The following is a 19220-nucleotide window of genomic DNA, read 5'->3' as shown; positions in this document are numbered from 1 at the left end:
GCAATGATTCTCCGCCTACCAGCGCAGCAGCTTCCATGTGGTCCGCAGGCGAGCCTGGCTGGGAGGGGCGCAGAGGAACACGTGATTCCGGTGCCGCCTGCACAGACGGTCTCCTCCCACCGCCTGAGGGGGCAGCAGCAGCGCTCAGAATTCCTGGGTGAAAAATCGAGGCTTCCCTGGCCACATCATTTCCCCTCTCTATGGTGCATCCTGGCACGGAAGTGACGTACGGCCCTTGGTTTTAGTCCATCCCGGGATGATTCTTTCCCGCCTGGTCCCTACCCTCAGCCCACCCCAGCTCTTAACTCCGCCCTCAGGCTGATTCATCTTGGCGTCGCGCTCAGCCCTGCCCCTTCCGCTATTGTACTTCCGTGTCCCCCTTCCCCGGCCTAGGTTCAATCTCCAGGCCCCGCCCCCTAACTCGACAGGCCCCGCCCCTTCCCTGGGGCTCTCCAGCCCCGCCCCTTCCTCGAGGAGGCTGCCGCTCGCTGGGAGAGCAGCGCCAGACGGGGGAGCCCGCGCGCCAGAAGCCAGGCTGAGGCAACGGCGTCAGGGCAGTTTCCGTCTCTACTGCTTTCTCAACATGGCAGCGGTGGCGGGAAGCGGCACCAAGGCTCCTAGGCCGAGTCTGTCAGGGCCGCACGGCAGCAGGGACCGGACCGTGTTCCTGTTCGACCGGCGCCGGGAGCAGGGGGACCCCAAGGAGAAAGTGCTGAGCTGCGGCGAGGAGACCTACCGCGGCTTCCGCAGCGCCGTGTGCCAGGTAGCGGGGGCCCGGGCGGGCAGAACAGGGCTGCTACGACAGCTGTGCGGGGTGACTGGGGGGCAGGGAGGAGACACGGGCGCGAGGGGAGGTTGGAGGCAGCGGGCTTGGAGTCCCTGGTCCTGCCCAACCGACCGGCCGTTGGGCGTTCTAGCACGCGATACCGTCCGGGGATCTGGTGCCGCCGAGCCCGGCACGTGCCGCTTTGCCCCACGTGATGCTACATTCCTTTCTCGGGAGCGGGGGCGGCGGTGATTGCCGCTGTCTGCCTGGCGAGGCGCTGAAGAGCACCGGGTCGCTGTGCTCAGTGCGCGTGGCACGCTGGGGCTGCGGTGGCACGTTGGTGTCCTTCCGTGTTCTGTTGTTGGCCTCTGGTGGCTGGATCCTTGCCGGTCACCACTGTGAGCTGTAGTCTCCTGGACAGAAGAAACTCATAGGCCGGCTACATATTGGGAACCTGTGTGTGTTACCCCTTTCAGAGGGGTAGCTGTGTTAGTCTATCAGTGAAAACATGGAGGAGTCCTTGTGGCATCCTAGAGACTAACAAACGTATTCGGGTATAAGCTTCATCAGATGCATGTGTTATGTTTCTCTGCCATTTAAAAAAATTACAAAGAGGAGTTTTGTTGGTTTGTTTAAAGTTTAGTTTCAGCTAATTTCTTGGGAGAGAAGAATTTGTTGGATTAAGAAACCTTGTAACTGGGAAACAAAAGTTCTCCATTATCAGGACTGCAGCTGTTTGGTCCCCCCGTCCCCCCCCCCCCGAGGAAAAAAGTACTTGCTGGCTTTTACCTCAAGTCTTTTCCACATTTTTGAATGTGTCACTTTTAAATATTTTTGTGACAATCACATTTCATTTTTTCTTGCAAGACAGAAGTTTGAGTTTGGGAGTGGAAAACTTTATTCTAGAAGACTAAAAGGGAAGGTCCTTATGCATCTTAGGAAACATGAGTTATATAACTCTCTAGACCCCCTAGGAGGGCATGGAGGAACATTCAGGAGATGTGGCAGGGCCTGGGCCAGCCCCCATGGAGGTGCCACCCAGCTCTGCCCTGCTCCCGATGACAACTTCTGCTGGGGTGTGGACAGATTTCATTACTGGTAGGGGGACGACAGCAAAAAATTAGGGAGCACTGCTCTAGAAGCCCAGATATGAAATGGAAATGGGTGGAGGCATTACTTATTTGAGAGAATGCCTTGTGGCTAATCAGTGGAATTAACTTGTCTGTTGAAGAGATGGCAGTGGGTGGAAATATGACTGGTCACACAGCTTTCTAAAATTTAAAAACTTTTGGAGTTGGGTATCTGTCTTCTTTGATTCTGCCCACTGTTTTGCTATGCACTTCCTAGTTGTGTTTAAATCTTGCTGCTGCTTTCTATACCTAGGGGTCTACTTAAATTAAGGAGAAATCACATTTTTGTGGGCGGTCATGGCATAAACAGCAAAATTTGCTATGACCAGTCCACAAGAAGTGTGATTCCTCACAGTGTTTTTCAAACTGGGGGTCCTGACCCAAAGGGGGGGGGGGTTGCAAGCCTATTTGGGGGGGAGGGTGGTATTGCTACCTGTGCTTCTGCACTGCCTTCAGAACTGGGCAGCCAGAGTGGTGGCTGCTGTCTGGGTGCCCAGCTCTGAAGGCAATGTTGCTAGCAGCAGCAGTGCAGAAGTAAGGGTAGCAATAGCATGCCAGCCTTACTTCTGTGCTACTGCTGGTGATGGCACTGCCTTCAGAGCTGGGCGTCTGGCCAGCAGCCGCTGCTCTCCAGCCGCCCAGCTCTGAAGGCGCAGTGGAGGGCGGCAGGTACTGGCCGGCTGCTTGGCTCTGAAGGCTGTACTGCTGGTGGTTCCTGGCCAATGGGAACCCCCTCCCCCCAACCTCCAAGGCACAGTGTGGTGTCAGAACAGGTATGGACTAGCCTGCCTTAGCTGAGCTGTACATGCGATGGGACTTTTAATGGCCTGTTTGGTGGTGCTGGCCAGAGGCACCGTGACCCAGTGCCTTACATTCTGTGACCCAGTACTAGCTTGCAACCCATAGTTTGAAAACCGCTGCTCTATTATCAACATCTAATCAAAATGTCAGGTTCAGAGAGTGACTGGCTGTTTGGGTTGGACCAGAGATGACTGGAGTGTTAGTTGAGGATATGAGTTTGGAGGGTTTTACAGTCTGCAAGAAATTCAAAATCTAGACTATTTGGTTTGTCACAGCAGTACCAGAAGATTTTCACTTCCAGATACCTAAGGAATGCCTAGCTACATATCTTTTGTTTCAAAAATATCTATGGCTTGCTCCGTCTCAAATGCATTTTTAATATGCCACCTTATCATTTGGTTTTGTATTTGCTCCCGTATCTTCACAAAGTTCATTGTTGTGATGCTGGCAGCCCTTTATTAGTGGAAGTTTACTATCTTGCCCCATCTCAGCTGACTTGTGCAGTTCCTGATGTGTCTGTGAACACTAAGAGCTGTTCTGACTCATCTAGGTGTGTCAAATGTTGGTGTGCTGTTCAATCCAAACCAGCAAAAAAATCTCTCCTAGGAAATGATGATGGGGCAATTTTTCTTGCATCTCACATCAGGCCATTGAGTGCTTACCTAGCTAAGCGGATCCTCCAGATGAAATTTAACTTTCTAATCCTAATCTGTCTGACTCCATCCAATTTCAAATTTTGGCCTATCTTTCAGATGTCTTGTGGAAGTCCTGGTTTCACCTTTTGATGATAAAATCTCAAATTGAATTCATTGTCTACTCAAGTGCACTCCTCTCCCTCCACCAGTGTGAAAGCGTAGTCGTCATTTCCTGGGCATTTTGTGTGATACAAGCCCTCTCTTTGGATCCATAAATCCAGACAGTATCCAAGTCCTGTTGCTTCTTCCTTCATAACTGTGATGGAAGGTCTGGGAACCTGGTCATAAGTCATTTCTTGATAAAAGAAATAGTTGCTTGGAGAAGTTAAGCAAGAGGCCTGTCTGAATCTGAGTATAGTCAGCTATACTCTGAGTATAGTCCAGGCAAGTTGGTGGCTGAGCAAGGTTGTTCAGCCTTTGAAAGGTCATTATTTGCTATTAGTCATCATCCTTCATTGTGCTGTGTCCTGCAGGATGAGTAATTCTCCTAGTCCTGGAGTGTTTTTGTGTAACTGGTTAGGAAAATCAGGGGAGGGGCTTAAGTAACTAAAGAACAGAGAGCAAGAGTTGGTCTCTGGACAAAAGAGAAGTTTCTCGCGTCTTATTTAGATTCAGTCATGAGAAGGATTAATTTAGATTTGTTAAGCAAACCATTTATTTTATTTTTTCATTCTCTTATTTTAATATTTGTAGTTGATGGTTTATTAAGATTACTGTAGAATGGGTAATTTCACATAGACATCCTCAAAGAGAAAAGCACCCCAGAACCTCTAAAGGAGAGGTGCTGGAACTATACCTGCACCTCTGTCTCAATCAGGAGGCTTGGGCAGAGGTGCCCTGTCTCAAGAAGTTCTGTTGCCATCAGGTTTCAGTGCCTGAACAAAAGTAGAGAAGCCAAAAGACAAGGAGAAGATGAGAACTGGTGATGGTATTGGTTAGGGCTAACAGGAGGATGACAATTCTGCTTTGCTGCAACATTTGAAGTTGAAAAATTTGTGTATCTTCTGCTTTGGAATGAAAACAAACCCTTTCAACTTTTTGTGAAAATGGAATTGTGCAGAAAATTTCAATTTGAGAAGAGATATCCAAATGTCTGAATGATTGATGTATGTGTAGCGTGGTGGTTAGGGGAGTGGTCTGGTACATGGGAGACGCAGGTTCAAATCCTGGCTGATTCAAAGCAGAGTTATTCACACTAGATCACTCTGATTCTTGCAGAGCAAAGACTTGAGACTGAGTTTCCCACGTCTCAGGCCACTAGGCGATAGTGTGATGGTCTCTTTATCTTCCTCAACCCAAAAAAACCCAAGACATTTTGATGAAGTCTTAGTTGAAACCAAAATGTTCTGATACTTTATTTTGTCAAAAATATTCCAACTAGCTCTAATGTTGGTCATGATCAATGTTCAGAAGATCCACTCTTTGTGTCAAGTGTGGGTCCCACTATAGGTGATCATGTGCACAAAATTGGATTTCTTCTGAATAGTAGTGTTCTTCATGGTCATTATGCGTACTGTGCCTCCCATTTGAGGGCATAAAAGGCTGAGTGGCCATTCTCCTCCCTCACGTCCCTCTTAACAACTATGACAGCAAGATGGAATCCAGCGAGTATCTAGTCCGGTACTCTATTCAGATCCCTTAAACCAGTTCTTTTCAACCCATTTGGTGAAGAATTCTGTTTTCACACTTTAGAGTAAAAGCATGTTTCTTTAAAAAAAAAAAAAAAAAGTGAGGTTGATTGACTCCACTGTCATCTAGTACATCCCCATGTATGGCAGGGCGAGGCTCTTAGCATCAACTGCCATGCCCCAGGGTTCAAAACCTGCCTGTCATAGAAATGTTTGATCCTTATAAAGGATGAACTCAGCCAATGTCTCTTCTGCCTAGGAGAGAGTGCCTTCTGGATAACTACTCTGTGTGCAAGCTCTTCTCCATCAGGATCTGCAAGTTCAGGGATACGCAGCTCAACCTATATCTACTTGAGCTGTCCATGTAGGTCACTTTGGACCCTGAGGGCTGACTATTATGATCAGAGTGAGGCCAGATATACCAGCATCAGCTAGTTCTCCCTTAGTCTTTCTTCTTGCTCTGGGATAAGGCAATTACAATAATGTAAAGAGGACACGGGCAGTGTTGGCGTCAATCGCATCAACACCAACCTCCTCAACATGTTGGAGAAGTCCCCAGTGTGTAAGACTTCAGTGCTGACAGTCTCAGAATTGAGCGCATTAGCACCAGGGCCAACAGCTTGGCTCTTAAACAAGTTTCCCCCACTTAAGCAGCAAAGCTGGCACCTTTGCCCACTCAAACAGGATGTTGACTTGCATAGCTACTCTAGGCATAAACTTGTTTCCAAGATCAAAGGATGTTCTCAGATGGAAGATGCAAGACACAGCTCTGAGAACTAAGTCCCTAAACGGGCAGAATGAGAGACCTAGCACCAAGCCTGTAACCAGTGTCCACAATGGAGATGAGCAACAATCTCAAGTATGCTGTAGGTATCCGTATCACCCCTGGAGATATTCGCAGTATTGAAGAGACATCCGATCCAGTACCAGCACCACTTTTCTCTTAGGAATATATTCCTCCGTGCCATCCTGACTTATTCCTTCTTGTTGATATAAAGCAGTGATCCCTCTCTTCTGCCATCAGAGATTGACCCTAATGAAGTTATCAAGGAGCCCCTGTTCAGTGTGCAACCAGTGTGCACCCAGAGCAAGTATTAATTCCTGGAGGAACAAACTGCTGTGCGTATCTCTCTATCAGTGTTATAAAGGGCAAACAATTTATACCTTTACCCTGTATAAACATACAGAGTAAAACAAATTTATTTGGGGTTTGGACCCCATTGGGAGCTGGGTATCTGAGTGCTAGAGACAGGAGCACTTCTTAAGCTGTTTTCAGTTAAGCCTGCAGCTTGTGGGGGATGTGGTTCAAACCTGGGTCTGTGTTTGTATGAGGCTTGCATGTCTGGCACAACCAGGTAGGGCACTGAAGTCCCAAGCTGCCTGGGAAAACGGGCTTAGAGGTAGTCTCAGCACATCAGGTGGCAGATCCCAAGGGGTTTCTGTGACCCAATCTGTCACAGGGGCCTCAGACCTATTTTAGTCTTACAACACCTTAGCAAGTCTCTCACAAAGTTGAAGTTTTGCATCGTCTCCCTGGCCTCCATCACCCCCTTCCTAGATCCAGGAGACTGGTACACCACCCTCAACTTGAAGGACGCGTATTTCCATATTTCAAGGTCACAGACATTTCCTCCGTTTCATAATGGGTGGACACGATTTCCAGTTCACGGTGCTGCCTTTCAGCCTCTCCTCAGTCCCAAGAGTATGCTTAAAATGTCTGGTGCCAGTGGCCCCTTACCTGAGATATGGAGGGGTCCAGGTCTTCCCATATCTTGATGATTGGCTCATCAAGGGCAGATCTCCGAAACAAGTGCAGAGGAGCCTCGATCTGGTAATAGCCACCTGCCGTGACCTGGGCCTGTTGATAAGCAACAAAAAAGTCCACCTTAAGGCCAGTGCAATGGATAGAGTTAATTGGAGTAGTCCTCGACTCCATGTCGGACCTGATCTTCCATGTAAAGAACCACCCACTCACCATGACTCACACCTTACTGTAGTTGTTGAGCCACATGGCCGCGTGTACATACGTGGTTGGTCATGCTTGGCTCCATCTCTGGCCTCTGCAAGCGTGGCTGGTGTCAATCTATATTCTCAACAGGCAGGACCTAGACTGGGTAATCGAAGTGCCGGATTACATCTGGTCATCCCTAGATTGGTGATTGGACTCTGGGTCAGTGTTAGAGGGAGTTCTCTTTGTGGCCCCGTCAGTGACCCTAATCTCTGATTCTTCGGATGTGGGCTGGCGAGCACACCTGGACCAGCAGTACGCAGGGCTGCTGGTTGTGGGATGATCTGGCCCTCCATAATAAACATCAGGGAACTCAAAGCAGTTTGCCTAGCCTACCAGGCTTTCTTACCTCTCCTGAAGGGTAAGGTGGTGCAGGTTCTGATGGAGGTGGCTTAGAGTCTCTTGAATCCATCAAGGATGACATTAAACTCTCTGAAGATTTATCTGCTGGCATCCTACAAAAAGCCTTACAGATATCAACCCAAACAAAGCCTGAGTACACCTTACTTCTGGGACTGACAGACTGAATATCAGCAACAGAAGAAACCTAGTACTTCAGGGGACACTCCTCTTCTGCCTCCTTGACCATCCCAGCTCCCTCCTGAGGCGGTAGGTTTAACAGGAATGTCGAGAGCCACAACTAAGCTAATCTGAAGTCTACACCAATCTTCTGGAACTACCTGCTACATTCTATCGAGCCTGGGCAGCTATCACAGCTGACAAATGGGTATTGATTACCATTGCCCAAGTCTGTCCTATACAGTTCCATTCACTACCATCCTCTTTTCATAGACTCTTCTAATGGGAGTCTGTTACAAACAGAAGGGGACTAATTGCTTTGTCTTGGATCAGTAGAAGAGAACGTGAGAATAAAGGGGTGGAATCTTCTGCCTATACTTCCTTATTCCAAAGAAGAAAAGGAGGTCTTTGACCTACCTTAGGCCTGAGGAGAATGAACAAATATATATGCCACCTCAGATTCAAGGCGGTAACTCTTTTCTTCATCCTTCTAGCTCTCCAGGTCACCACAGACCATAGAGTTCATAGGAGCCCTGATTGACTTTAGTTCAGTGAAAGCAGGTTCCTGTCTATGCAAACGCTGGTGCATGGGGTAGAAGAAAACATGCCTACAATGGTATGCTTGTGTCTGGGGCTCCTATGCCATATGTCTGCATGCAGCTACATGGTGCCAGTTGCCAGACTTCAATCTGAGCCAGAGTTAGAGCAGTTGTAGGTGGTAGAGAGAACCTGTAAACATGCATAGAGAGGTACCATTCTCTGAACAAGACTGTAATTGTGGATGTGTCTGATACAGGTTAGCAGGTCTACCTGGGCTACCTTCAAATACGGGGACATAGTCCCCAGAGGATATTGGGTTCCATATGAACATGCTCCTGCATAGTCTTCCTACATGTTCTGCAAAACTTCCCCACTGCGTATCTTGATGCATAATGCCTTGTGATGCACTGCATAAACAAGCAGAGAGGCACACACTCCTCTCCTTTCTGCCTGGAAGCTTTTAGACCCTGGACATACCACCAACAGTTGATAACATTATGGCTCTTTATCTCCCAGGTGTCAGCAACAACTGGCAGAAGTCCTGATCAGACAGTTGGTCACCACTCACAAGTGGTTGTTGTGGAAGTCCATCATAGAGATGATATTCCTGTGTTGGAGGACCCTGATGATAGAGCTATCCACCTCGAATGTCAATTCCAAGTGCTGGACCTTTTATTCCAAAGAGGAGGCGAGTCCAGGATCATTACCAAACACCTTCCTTCTCATGAGAGCTTATTACAAACAGGAAAAAGGCCTCTTGTATGCCTTTCCATCGATTCCCTTGACCTCCAGTGTCATTTCCAAAATCAAAGGAGACAAAGCCATTATCATTATCATAGTTTGATACGGGCAAGGCCATTTCGGCTGACAGACTATTACAAATGTCCATCTTGCCTCCAGTCCAACTCCCAGATTTCTTGGACCTGATCTTACAATACCATGGCCAGATACACCATCCAGACCTGAAGTCACTGCAGCTGAGGGTGTGGCTGTTGACCTGGTGAAATACCACAGACAAAGACTTCTTGTTACAGGTCTAGGAAATACTAACACAGCAGGAAATCATCTACCAGAAGAATGTATTTGTCTAAAAGGAAAAGTTTCTCAATATTGGCAGTCCCACATGGTCTGGACCTTTTCCTGCAGACCATCAACCACTTATTGCACTTAAAACAGGTAGGGCTTTTGCTCAGCTCTATTACAGTCCACCTTATGGTGATTTTAGCTCACCAAGAACGACCTATAGGCAGATGGTGTTTACTCATCCCAAGATGCCAAGTTTCTCAAGTGACTATTACACACTCACCAGTCAAAGAACCAGCTCCTGCCTGGGACCTCAGTCTGGTTCATCTAAGACTTGTGAAGCCTCCATCTGAACATCTGTCAGATTGCTCCCTGCACCACCTCACTCCAGACAGTCTTCCTAATGGTTATTACTTCAGTCAGGAATAGTCAGTGAGCATCAGTCACTTATCTGAATCACATCTATAGAACATTCCATAGGAATAAGATGGTGCTGCAACTGCGCCTGTTTATTTGTAAGGTGGTCTGAGAATTTTTCACCTAAATCAGTTGTTCAACCTGTCTGTCTTCTTAAGTTCTGCCCAAAGCCACACTCTACATCAGGAAAAAAGAGAGACGCACTAGACTTTGCTTTACTACATTGATTGAACTAAATTAATCAGACTGTTGACCTGTCTGTTTAGAGCAATGGCTGTTTTTTCTAAAGTCAAGCTATTTCCTTACAGAGGATATCAAAATGGGTACCATAGGTGCTGGTATACCTCTCCTGCCAGACTTCAAGGCTCACTGCACCAGAGTTCAGGTGATATTCTTGGCCTGTATCAGCAATGTGTGTTTTTCTGAGACTTGAACAGTGTTTGTAGTACTGCTCTCTCAAACTTGGCATCAGCTATGGCAGCTAAGTACAATGCATAATGGTTCAACGGATGCAGTTGCTACTTCTCATTCCCACCACCTAAGAGGATACTACTTGCCAGTCATCTACACAGAGATCTATACTGACACTTGAAGAATCAAGAACAGTTGCCTATCTACAGTAACTGATTCTTCAAAATGTTGTCAGTGTGGCTACTATGACCTGGCCTCTGTTCCTGCTTTTTTGGAGTTCCCAGCTACCACAGGCTTCAAATTGTGAGGGAATGGTGGAATGTTGCAGCTGCTCTGCCCTTTATGGCTTTGCATGAGAGCTTGAGCAGGCACAAGGTGCATGTGTGGCCACAGAGGACACTGCAATGCAAAAAATTCTGAGCTTGTTCACGTGAGACCCATGTATCCTTAACCATGAAATCCAGTGACTACAAAACCTGAAAGAATCACAGTTATAGTAGGTTAAATAATAATTCTTTGCTTTCTGTTTACATTGCCAAAATTCTTGGACAGTCTGTTATCCCTTCTTCGCTTAATGCAGCTTCTCTCTGGTCCTCCTGCCATACATCTTGCCTCCCTCACATCTGTCCAAAATGCTACAGCTAAGATCATCGTTTTGGCCAGTTGATTTGACTGTTTCATCCCTGTCCTTCCACCTTTTCCATTGCATCAAATAAAATGTGCTTGTCCTTTGAAAGCCTTCCATAATTTATCTCCACTCAACTTTATCATTGTCCACCACGCTTTCTGCTCTGCAATCAGTGCCAAGCTTCATTGTCCATTTTCCTGTTTTTCCTACAAGTACTTTCATGCTTCCTTCTGTGCTGTTCCTTGTTCCTCAAATTTAATTCATAAAATCATGACCTTGTCCTTCAAAACTGTTAACACATGTTTCTCTTGTGATGTTTATTATTGTAATGACCGGGGCATAGGCAACTGGCCCTGTGGTGTTCGCTGGGCTGGGATTAAATTCAGGAGTTGTGACAGGTTGCCAAGTCGAGACTAGTACTATGGTCAAGATGAGCTGGAGTTGAAGGCAGGAGACAGGACTAGTTAGTAAGCCAACTGAGGAAGGGATCAAAGGCAGGTGTCCAAGACTGGATGAAAGGCAAGGTCTGTAGCAATAGTGAGCACGAGTATTCATTGTTGCTGAGAGGGCTCACTAGGCCAACTTCCTGGTTTAAATAATTGGTGTGGACCAGTCAGGCGGCCACAAGGTTCTGTTGTTCTGGTGTCTTTGGGTGGTACTTCCTGCAGTACCTAACTGTCCAGTAATTTTTGGATACTACTCAACCCAGCTCCTCAGTGGATTGTCAGGATCCTGCAACCCTGGGTTCTAGATCCTGCCAATCCTTACTGACTGAAACATCTTTTTTAGATCAGTATCTTCTGTCTGTTAAAATGAAACAGTTTGTCATTTTGTAGCACCTGCTCTACTGCTCCAGCTGTTGTGTCATCACCCTGTTGCTCTCCTTCGCTGTGATGCTGCTGCTGCTTTGTCAGTGGCATTGATCTGGCTCTTTAGAATATTGGTTATTTTGGCATACTGGCAAGATTTTCCTCAGGAGTGTAAGCAACAGAAGCGAAATGGTGACATTTAGTAGTTTACAAATATCAAACTTGAAGGGAGTTTCATGGGACAAAGAAAATGCATTTTTGTAGCCTCTTCCAAATTTGTTGCAAACAGTGGAGATGTTGGAGCTTCTTAGGGAAAGAGTCTGTTCTCATAGAAAAGGTTAGGCAACCTAAATATGGGGGCTGATATCCACTTTCCCTATAATAAAGTAGTGCATGTTTAATCTGATTTTGCTAAACTTGTATGCTAATGGATATTCAGTTTACAGGATCTTGTGCGGGTTGTGGGAAGTTTTCAGCATCCTAAAGAATAGTTAAATTAAGATATTTACTAGGTGTGCAGCATCATTTTGAAGTGACAAATAAGATGTTTGTATATATTAGAAGTATAGAAAATACAGAAGTTACCATATCAAAGTACACATTTTGTTTAAACTAATAAGTACAAGTTTTGAAGAAAGCTATAGCAGAGATTTGATATAGTTAAGAGGTAATGAAGATTGTCAGAGGTATGTCAGGCATATGATAATACCAAAAATGTATTGTTAAACTTGGAAAAGAGAAAAGTTTGATGGGACTTGACTGCAATTTTCAAAATTAGAGTATTATAAAAAACTGATTTTTATTTTATTTATTATAATGTGAGAACAAATGGCCACTTTGAATGAAGATGTTGTTTTAGAAAAAGTAAAAGAAATGCCATTCTAACTGATGTATTATTCTCTTTGTGTGGATATTGTAGTCAGATACTAGGCATAGGTTATTTCATGATCATTAATATTTGTAGCTGTGCAGTTTAAATTACGGTTGTTCATATTTCACGTGTCAGGCTCTAAGATGATTGCCTACAAGACAGTGTCTCCTTGCGCAAAGCCTTGCACAGCTGTCTAGTTGATGGTGCTTAAATCATGTAAGGAAAACTTCTCATATCAGAGCATTGTGCAAAGATGTAACAGCAAGTGAAAAAGAACTCTTGGAATTGGATTGCATTCTGTCAGTTCCTAAAGTAATGTTAAGGGCAAAATACTGAATATTTGATCATTGTTCATTGATGACCAAATGAATGGAAAGGAGACCATTCCTTTTTACTTTTTCCTTTCTTTTTTATCTTCACTTTATGTAACAGTTGATTTTTATAACTGACTTTTTTACAATTTTGTAGGCACTCTGCATTTCTTCTGACGATAACTTTGTTATCACAACCACCAATAGAAAAGAGGTTACAGATGACAACTTCAGTAAGTGTAATACATTATTTACCATACATCTCACTCCAAAACGGCTGTCTAGTGCATAACTCTATCAACTATGTATCAACTATATTTCTATGCTACATATACAAGAGCAAATGGAAGTGCAAAGCTTCTTTATATAACAATGCCTTGCAAAATTGTTACGAAAATCCATCTTGGAACAAATTTCACACACACTGTTTTTGATGATGGAAACTATTTTAGTTGTCTGTCATCAGATAAAGTACTTCCATTTGCAAGTATAATGTGCAATGTATAGTTAAGGTTAGTATTTTTATTTTGCAATTCTAAATAATGCCAACTCTTCCAGGAACCATTGGGGCACTGAAAAACTAACAAAGTGGTTAAGTTACATGACAAGTAATGTCTGCAAAATGGCATCTCTTTCTATGTGAAGCTTAATTTCTTATGCAATTAGAGCAAAAAGTGGGTTTAGCATACCTGGACAGTGACACAGAACATTTTGTAACTGTTACACAGATCAGCCTTTCATTGTGACTGTAACTACTCTGTTTTCTTGTAGTGGATTTATTATAACCTTAGCAAATGAGGAACACTATAGATAAAGTTGAAAAAGTATTTCCAATATAACCGTATACATTTGTTTACTTAATTTTCTAAGTTTGTGGGGGGTTTTGGTTTTTGGCCAAACTTTTGTTTTGTTTCTGTTTAACCAAAATGTAAACTTTGCTGCAAAACTGGAAGGAAATCTCAGCCATTTTGGCTATGACAAAATGCCTTCTCCACTGTACATTATGGTGTTATGTTTTTCATTTGGCTAATAGAAGTCTAAACTTTGAAATGGCAAAGACAGTGCGTTAGTACTTCAATTGGAAGTACTGACTTTATTAAGTTTGGGGATATGAAAAGGTTTTGAATTAAGTTACTGTTCCTCCTTGGAACATTTCATAGAAAGTGGAAAGAGAAAAGAAGTGCATCAGACGTTAAAACTATCTTCCAGATTTTGGGCCAGGAAATATCTGGAGGGATTTTTCCTTTGTATTTAATATTTTAACTCCATTGCAGATGAAATTGTTCAAGAAGGGGTTACTTTGTATTTGCTACAGTCAGTTGATCAGACACTACTTTCAGCAACAAAGGAGCGAATTGACTTCCTACCACACTATGACACACTTATCAAAAGTGGCATGTATGAATATTATGCTAGTGAAGGGCAAAATCCTTTGCGTAAGTATTCAGATTTTTTTATAATCTAAAAACTGTTTTTCATGTATTTTTAATCATCATTTACCTTAGAAGGACCTTCATGAGCAAGGCATTTCTTGTCTTTAATAATTTCACTTGTATTTTACCTTTTGTCACTTCGGTTGGAGCATTTAAACTTCAATTTTTTTCAGTTTAAGTTCACCTTTACTTTTAAACTCTGGTTTAGAAAGTGACTCTAAAAATAGCATCATGAAGTTCCAAGTTTACTGCACATGTTACTTGCAGAAGAATTTTTCTTATTTTACAAGCAAAAATACTTTGTCATTGAGAATTTTGCAAACTCAACTGGAGATATGAAAGCCCAGCCTTTCTTTCTACTGCCTGTACTTGTAGTAGATTTTGTATTTTGAATTTATTGATAGACGAGTCTGACTATAAGCCTGTTTGCTGTCCCTATCTGTGTTTTGGCTCTTCCGGGCTGACAGGATTGAAAAATAGGAACTAGTTGTCTTTGTTAATAAAGTAAGCTGATGTACTCTTTAAAGAAGGTACCGCTTGTACATTGGTCATTTTTTCTGATCATTGCTGCATTTCAAGGTACAGATTAATTTGTGTACCAACTTAATTAAATACTACTAAACTTTTGCTCTCTTTATTTAGTATGCATATCCTTCTAGGCTCAGAACTGCCTAGAAAAATCACAGTTGTAGAACTATATGCACATCACTTCATGCATGGAATTCTGGATTATAATAAGATGTGGCTCACAACTATCCCTATTTCTTTTCACGAGCAGCAAACCTCAGTTACTCACAATCTTTTGGATTACCATATTCCTATTTTCTTCTGCAGTTTTTGGTTTAGTCTGTTGATAACTATTATTGTGGCAGTTGGAGTGTTTAGGAACATAGGAAAAGACTTACTGGTTTAGACAAGTTGTTCATATTTCCAACAGTGGCCAGTACCAGGTGCCTTAGAGGAAGGTGCAAGAGCCCAGCAGTAGGCAATTATGGAATAACCCGCACATGATGAAAGTTTCTTCCTAATCCCCATTTCAAATTAGTTTATTTCCTGAAGCAATGAGGGTTTATAACCCTTTCTAAGACTGTTTATTTTAATTTATACTATTTTATGTGTGTCCAGTTCTTTCTACTGAATACTGCATAGCCCCTTTCCTCTATAATATGTTGTAGCAATGAATTTCACAGACTAATTTTATGTTCTGTGGGAAAAGTATTTCCTCTTACCAGTTTTAAACTTGTTGCCTTTCAATTTAATTGAGTACCCACTGTTTTTGTATTAGAGAGGGTGAATAGACATGCCTGATCTGCTCTCTGTAAACTATTCATTACTTTGTATACTATTATCTCATCCAGTCTTATAGATCTCCTTTAAGGTGAGCTGTCCTAATCTTTTCAAACTCTCTTTATTATAGAGGTTTTTTCATGTTTCTTATCACTTGTTGCCCATATCTGACCATCTCCTCCTTCTGTGATGTCTCCTTTTGAGGTGGAATTACCAGAAAGTAACATCTTATTACAGATTGTTCTAAATCATGGCATTTTAATTTTTATTATTGCTCATCATCAGTTTATGCACTCTAATATTTTGCTTTTTTTTATTGTTGCTGCACACTGAGCAAAGGTATTAACTGAGCAATGATGTCCTGTTTTTTTTTTTTGAGATGTTAAAAGTTGTCTGAGAAGTTCTGATTTCTACTTCCAGTGTGTATTGCCTTGCATTTGTCAAATCTGCTATTGTACTTCCATTCACCAAATTTTTAAGCTCCCTCTGCAATTTTCTTCATCTTCTGTGGTCTTGACTAAACTTAAATAAGTTTTTCTGTAAATTTTGCCACCTGTGCCCAATCCCTTTTTTAGTGAATCCAGACTCCCATCAAATTTTGTAGATGAAAGGCAGTCTGTTAAACACTTGATGTCCCAGAAATTCATTCCTGATTTGTGATAACTGATCCAGAATATGTTTCACCAATGAACAAGGAGGAACAGGTTTGTCTCCTGTGTTGGGGGGTGGGGTGGGGAACCCCTTTAATTCGTTATGTTCCCAAGCATAGCTAATAGCCACTCGCCTTGTAGGGGACTTGAACATGCTCAGCAAGCACTAATAAACACACATGAATGACTCTTAAAACAAGTGATGGTGGATCAAGTATTTTTCATTGTCAGTCATATATTGCCCACGCTTACCTGGGAGTCATGCCCAGGGAACACTGGTTCAAGTATGTGGGTATTTTCCTACTTTTAGAGATCAATAATTACTAACAATTTTTTCTTTTTCCTTAGCATTTGCCTTTGCTGAGTTGATTGACAATTCTTTGTCAGCTACTTCTCGAAATACTGGTATTCGAAGCATACAGATAAAATTGGTATGATACAAAAGGAATACTCTATTTTATACTCTATTCAAATTTAGGATTTCATGTATATATTTTGGTTCTCCTTGTTTTTCTTTCCAAACAGTTATTTGATGAGTCTCAAGGAAAACCAGCCGTTGCCGTGATTGATAATGGAAGAGGGATGACTTCTAAGCAGCTTAACAACTGGGCTGTGTATAGATTATCAAAGTTTACAAGACAAGGTGATTTTGAAAGGTTAGAAAGCATTATACATTGTTTTTAATCACATAACTGAAAAACTGACTAGTTGTGAAGATCTTTACAGAGCACATTTTTTAAAATAGAGAATTACTAATATCAGGTTCATGTCTGAGTATATTGCATTGCTGTAGCCCAGCTGAGAGGTGATGAAGGTATGAAAAACTGAGGTCAGGTCATTGTTCACTAGGACGGGGTAGAGTGCCCAAAACAAGTAGAGATGGTAGAAAGTGTTACTGGTGGATGCTGCTATATTAGGGTTTAGTGCCAGTGGGGAATCCAAGAACATACCTAAGCTATTCAAAGGGATGTCCAGCAACCTTTCTCATCTTCCTGACCCAAAAATCTGTGATGAAAAAGGGGCCGTGTATGAAGAGAAATTAACTTCTTAGTCTGTTTCTTTATAGCGGTTCCATGTACTGTGTGCAAAGGGGAAGCTATGCTAGGATTAATATGTCGTCTTCTACCATTCTGTCATCTTAAGTTTCTGTATAATGGTTATCATGGTATCTCAAATGTTTTTAACACAGATCTGGCAATTATGAGAAATGTTTTTAAGATTGTGCCTTATGTCTTTATAAAAAGAACTTGATGCAGAAGAAAACTGACTAAACCAAGTCACTTTCCTTCTGTAGTTTGTAGGGTGCGTATGGGTACGAACAAAATGGTTAAAAGAATAAAAGTAATTCAGATAAGAGTTAAAATGCCAAAAACCAAACACAGACTTACCCTGCCACAGGAAGGGCAGAAAAATTGTATACATGGCTCATTGGGGAGAAGAGGGGGGAAATCTATAAACAGTTTTGCTAGGCAACCATGTTAATCAGAATACATTGTGACCTACATGATTTCAGTTTAATAATGAGTTTTGTTTTTTCTTTTTAGAGATTTGATAAAACTACAACCTGGTTATTAGTTGCAACATTAAATGTATGCTCTTAACATAGATCTGAGGTCTTGAATGAGAAATTTTTGAATGAAAAACTTTAGGGACGATGATGATTACAGGAGGTGTTTAATAAAAATGTTTATCCTTGAGCAGTTTTGTGATGTGTGTTTTGAAAAAAGTATTAAAGACAGTTTTGTTTTTAGTGATCATTCAGGATACGTACGCCCTCCTCCAGTGCCTCGCAGTTTAAATAGTGACATCTCATATTTTGGTGTTGGAGGCAAACAAGCTGTGTTCTTCATTGGGCAGTCTGCCAGAGTAAGTAGAATGATCTCAGTATATTAATTATCAGCATTTCTTTACACAATGACATTGAGGTAATTCATCTGTTACCACATCACTGAACTGTCTTATTAATAATGCATTTTGGTGTCCAACTGTGATTTTTAAATTTATTTTTCTTTAATCCTTAACAGATGATAAGCAAACCTGCAGATTCTCATGATGTCCATGAGCTTTTCCTTTCTAAAGAGGATTTTGAAAAGAAAGAGAAAAACAAAGAAGCAATATATAGTGGATACATTAGAAACAGAAAGGTAAAGTAATGCTTTTTTAAGTGAACATCTTTCCTAGGAAAACTAGTTTGTTTTGTATGGTATACCTATAACAGTTCTCCAGGCATACATATGTCACATGCACACAGTTAGTGTATGGGGTATAAAAGTTTAATAAAGTGAACTTAATGGCAGTATATTGTAAGGTTTTCTCACATGTGGGTCTTCTACCATATGTATTATAACCCAAAGGATTGATTGAGTCAGTGAGTGACACTTTTTCTGAGTCACTGTGCTGCTTTGAGGTACTATCTGGAGAAAAATGCTTTGGCATTGTTAATAATAATAACTGCAAATGTGCTGGCTTAGTACCAAACATAAAAGGAAAATATCCCAGCTTCAAGAGTTTATAGTCTAAATTAGAGAACGAGAGTACCTTCCAAACCAAAATATTATACATGAAATATACATTATTTATAGGTGAAATGTTCACAGGAGTTTTTTTGTTGTTGTTCATTTTGAATCTTGATGACTTACCATTGAAAAGCTTGTGGATGTAAAGAGCCAAAGAGGAATTTCAATGGTCAGTCCTTCCCTATTCCATTTTCCTGACATTTTGGAAGAAGAATTAAAAATGTGAGTGAGAGGAAAGACAGTAAAGTCTAAGGAGAGAGGCTCAAAAGGAGTGTGGGAAGAAAAAAATGAGACCAAAGATGTAGGCGGGGCACAGCTGGAAGCACTTTGACAATGATAAAGGGCTTGAATTTTGATTTGGAAGATGAGAAGCCAGTAAAGAAATCTAAAGAGGAGACTGACATGGCTAGAGTGGCAGGAGAAGGAACTGATTTTTAGAAAGATCCTTTTGAAGCTGCTGAAGTGGGAGACTAGAGAGAAGTAGGTTGCAATAGTGAAGGTAAAAAATGACTGCATCAATAAAAGTTTTTGCTGTAGTGATAAGAAGGTATACATACATTTTGGAGACAAAGGACTGGCAAGATTTGCTAAGGGCCTGGATGTCTAGAGTGACCCTGGGGTTCTAATACTGTGAGGTGGGAGAGGAGGAGTGGGGAGTGGAGTGTTTGACAGAAGTGGAGAAGGGGAAAAGAAATAAAATAAGTTCCTAGAGTATGTGTCAGTGTGGCTCCCACTGTAGGCGTGCACGTGTGGGAGACCAGCTTCCTCTTGTTAGTA

At 42.4% G+C, this 19220-nt stretch overlaps 1 protein-coding gene across 4 annotated transcripts in view; it reads left to right on the top strand.

Moving 5' to 3' along the window:
- Positions 1-275: 275 nt before the first annotated feature.
- Positions 276-19220, top strand: part of SMCHD1 (structural maintenance of chromosomes flexible hinge domain containing 1) — a 183386-nt gene continuing 164441 nt past the window's right edge. For all 4 annotated transcript variants that reach the window (XM_050939184.1, XM_050939183.1, XM_050939185.1 and 1 more), the window contains exons 1-7: positions 276-763; positions 12715-12790; positions 13832-13993; positions 16276-16358; positions 16453-16583; positions 17679-17793; positions 17952-18071. In XM_050939184.1, coding sequence (XP_050795141.1) covers positions 584-763; positions 12715-12790; positions 13832-13993; positions 16276-16358; positions 16453-16583; positions 17679-17793; positions 17952-18071 — 867 coding nt within the window. In that variant the 5' untranslated portion in view covers positions 276-583. The remainder of the gene's footprint in view (positions 764-12714; positions 12791-13831; positions 13994-16275; positions 16359-16452; positions 16584-17678; positions 17794-17951; positions 18072-19220) is intronic.

Source organism: Gopherus flavomarginatus, chromosome 2 (assembly GCF_025201925.1).
Source record: "Gopherus flavomarginatus isolate rGopFla2 chromosome 2, rGopFla2.mat.asm, whole genome shotgun sequence".
Taxonomy (NCBI): Eukaryota; Metazoa; Chordata; order Testudines; family Testudinidae; genus Gopherus; species Gopherus flavomarginatus.
Note: the sequence above shows the minus strand (reverse complement) of the source record. Positions and strands in the feature narration are given on the sequence as shown.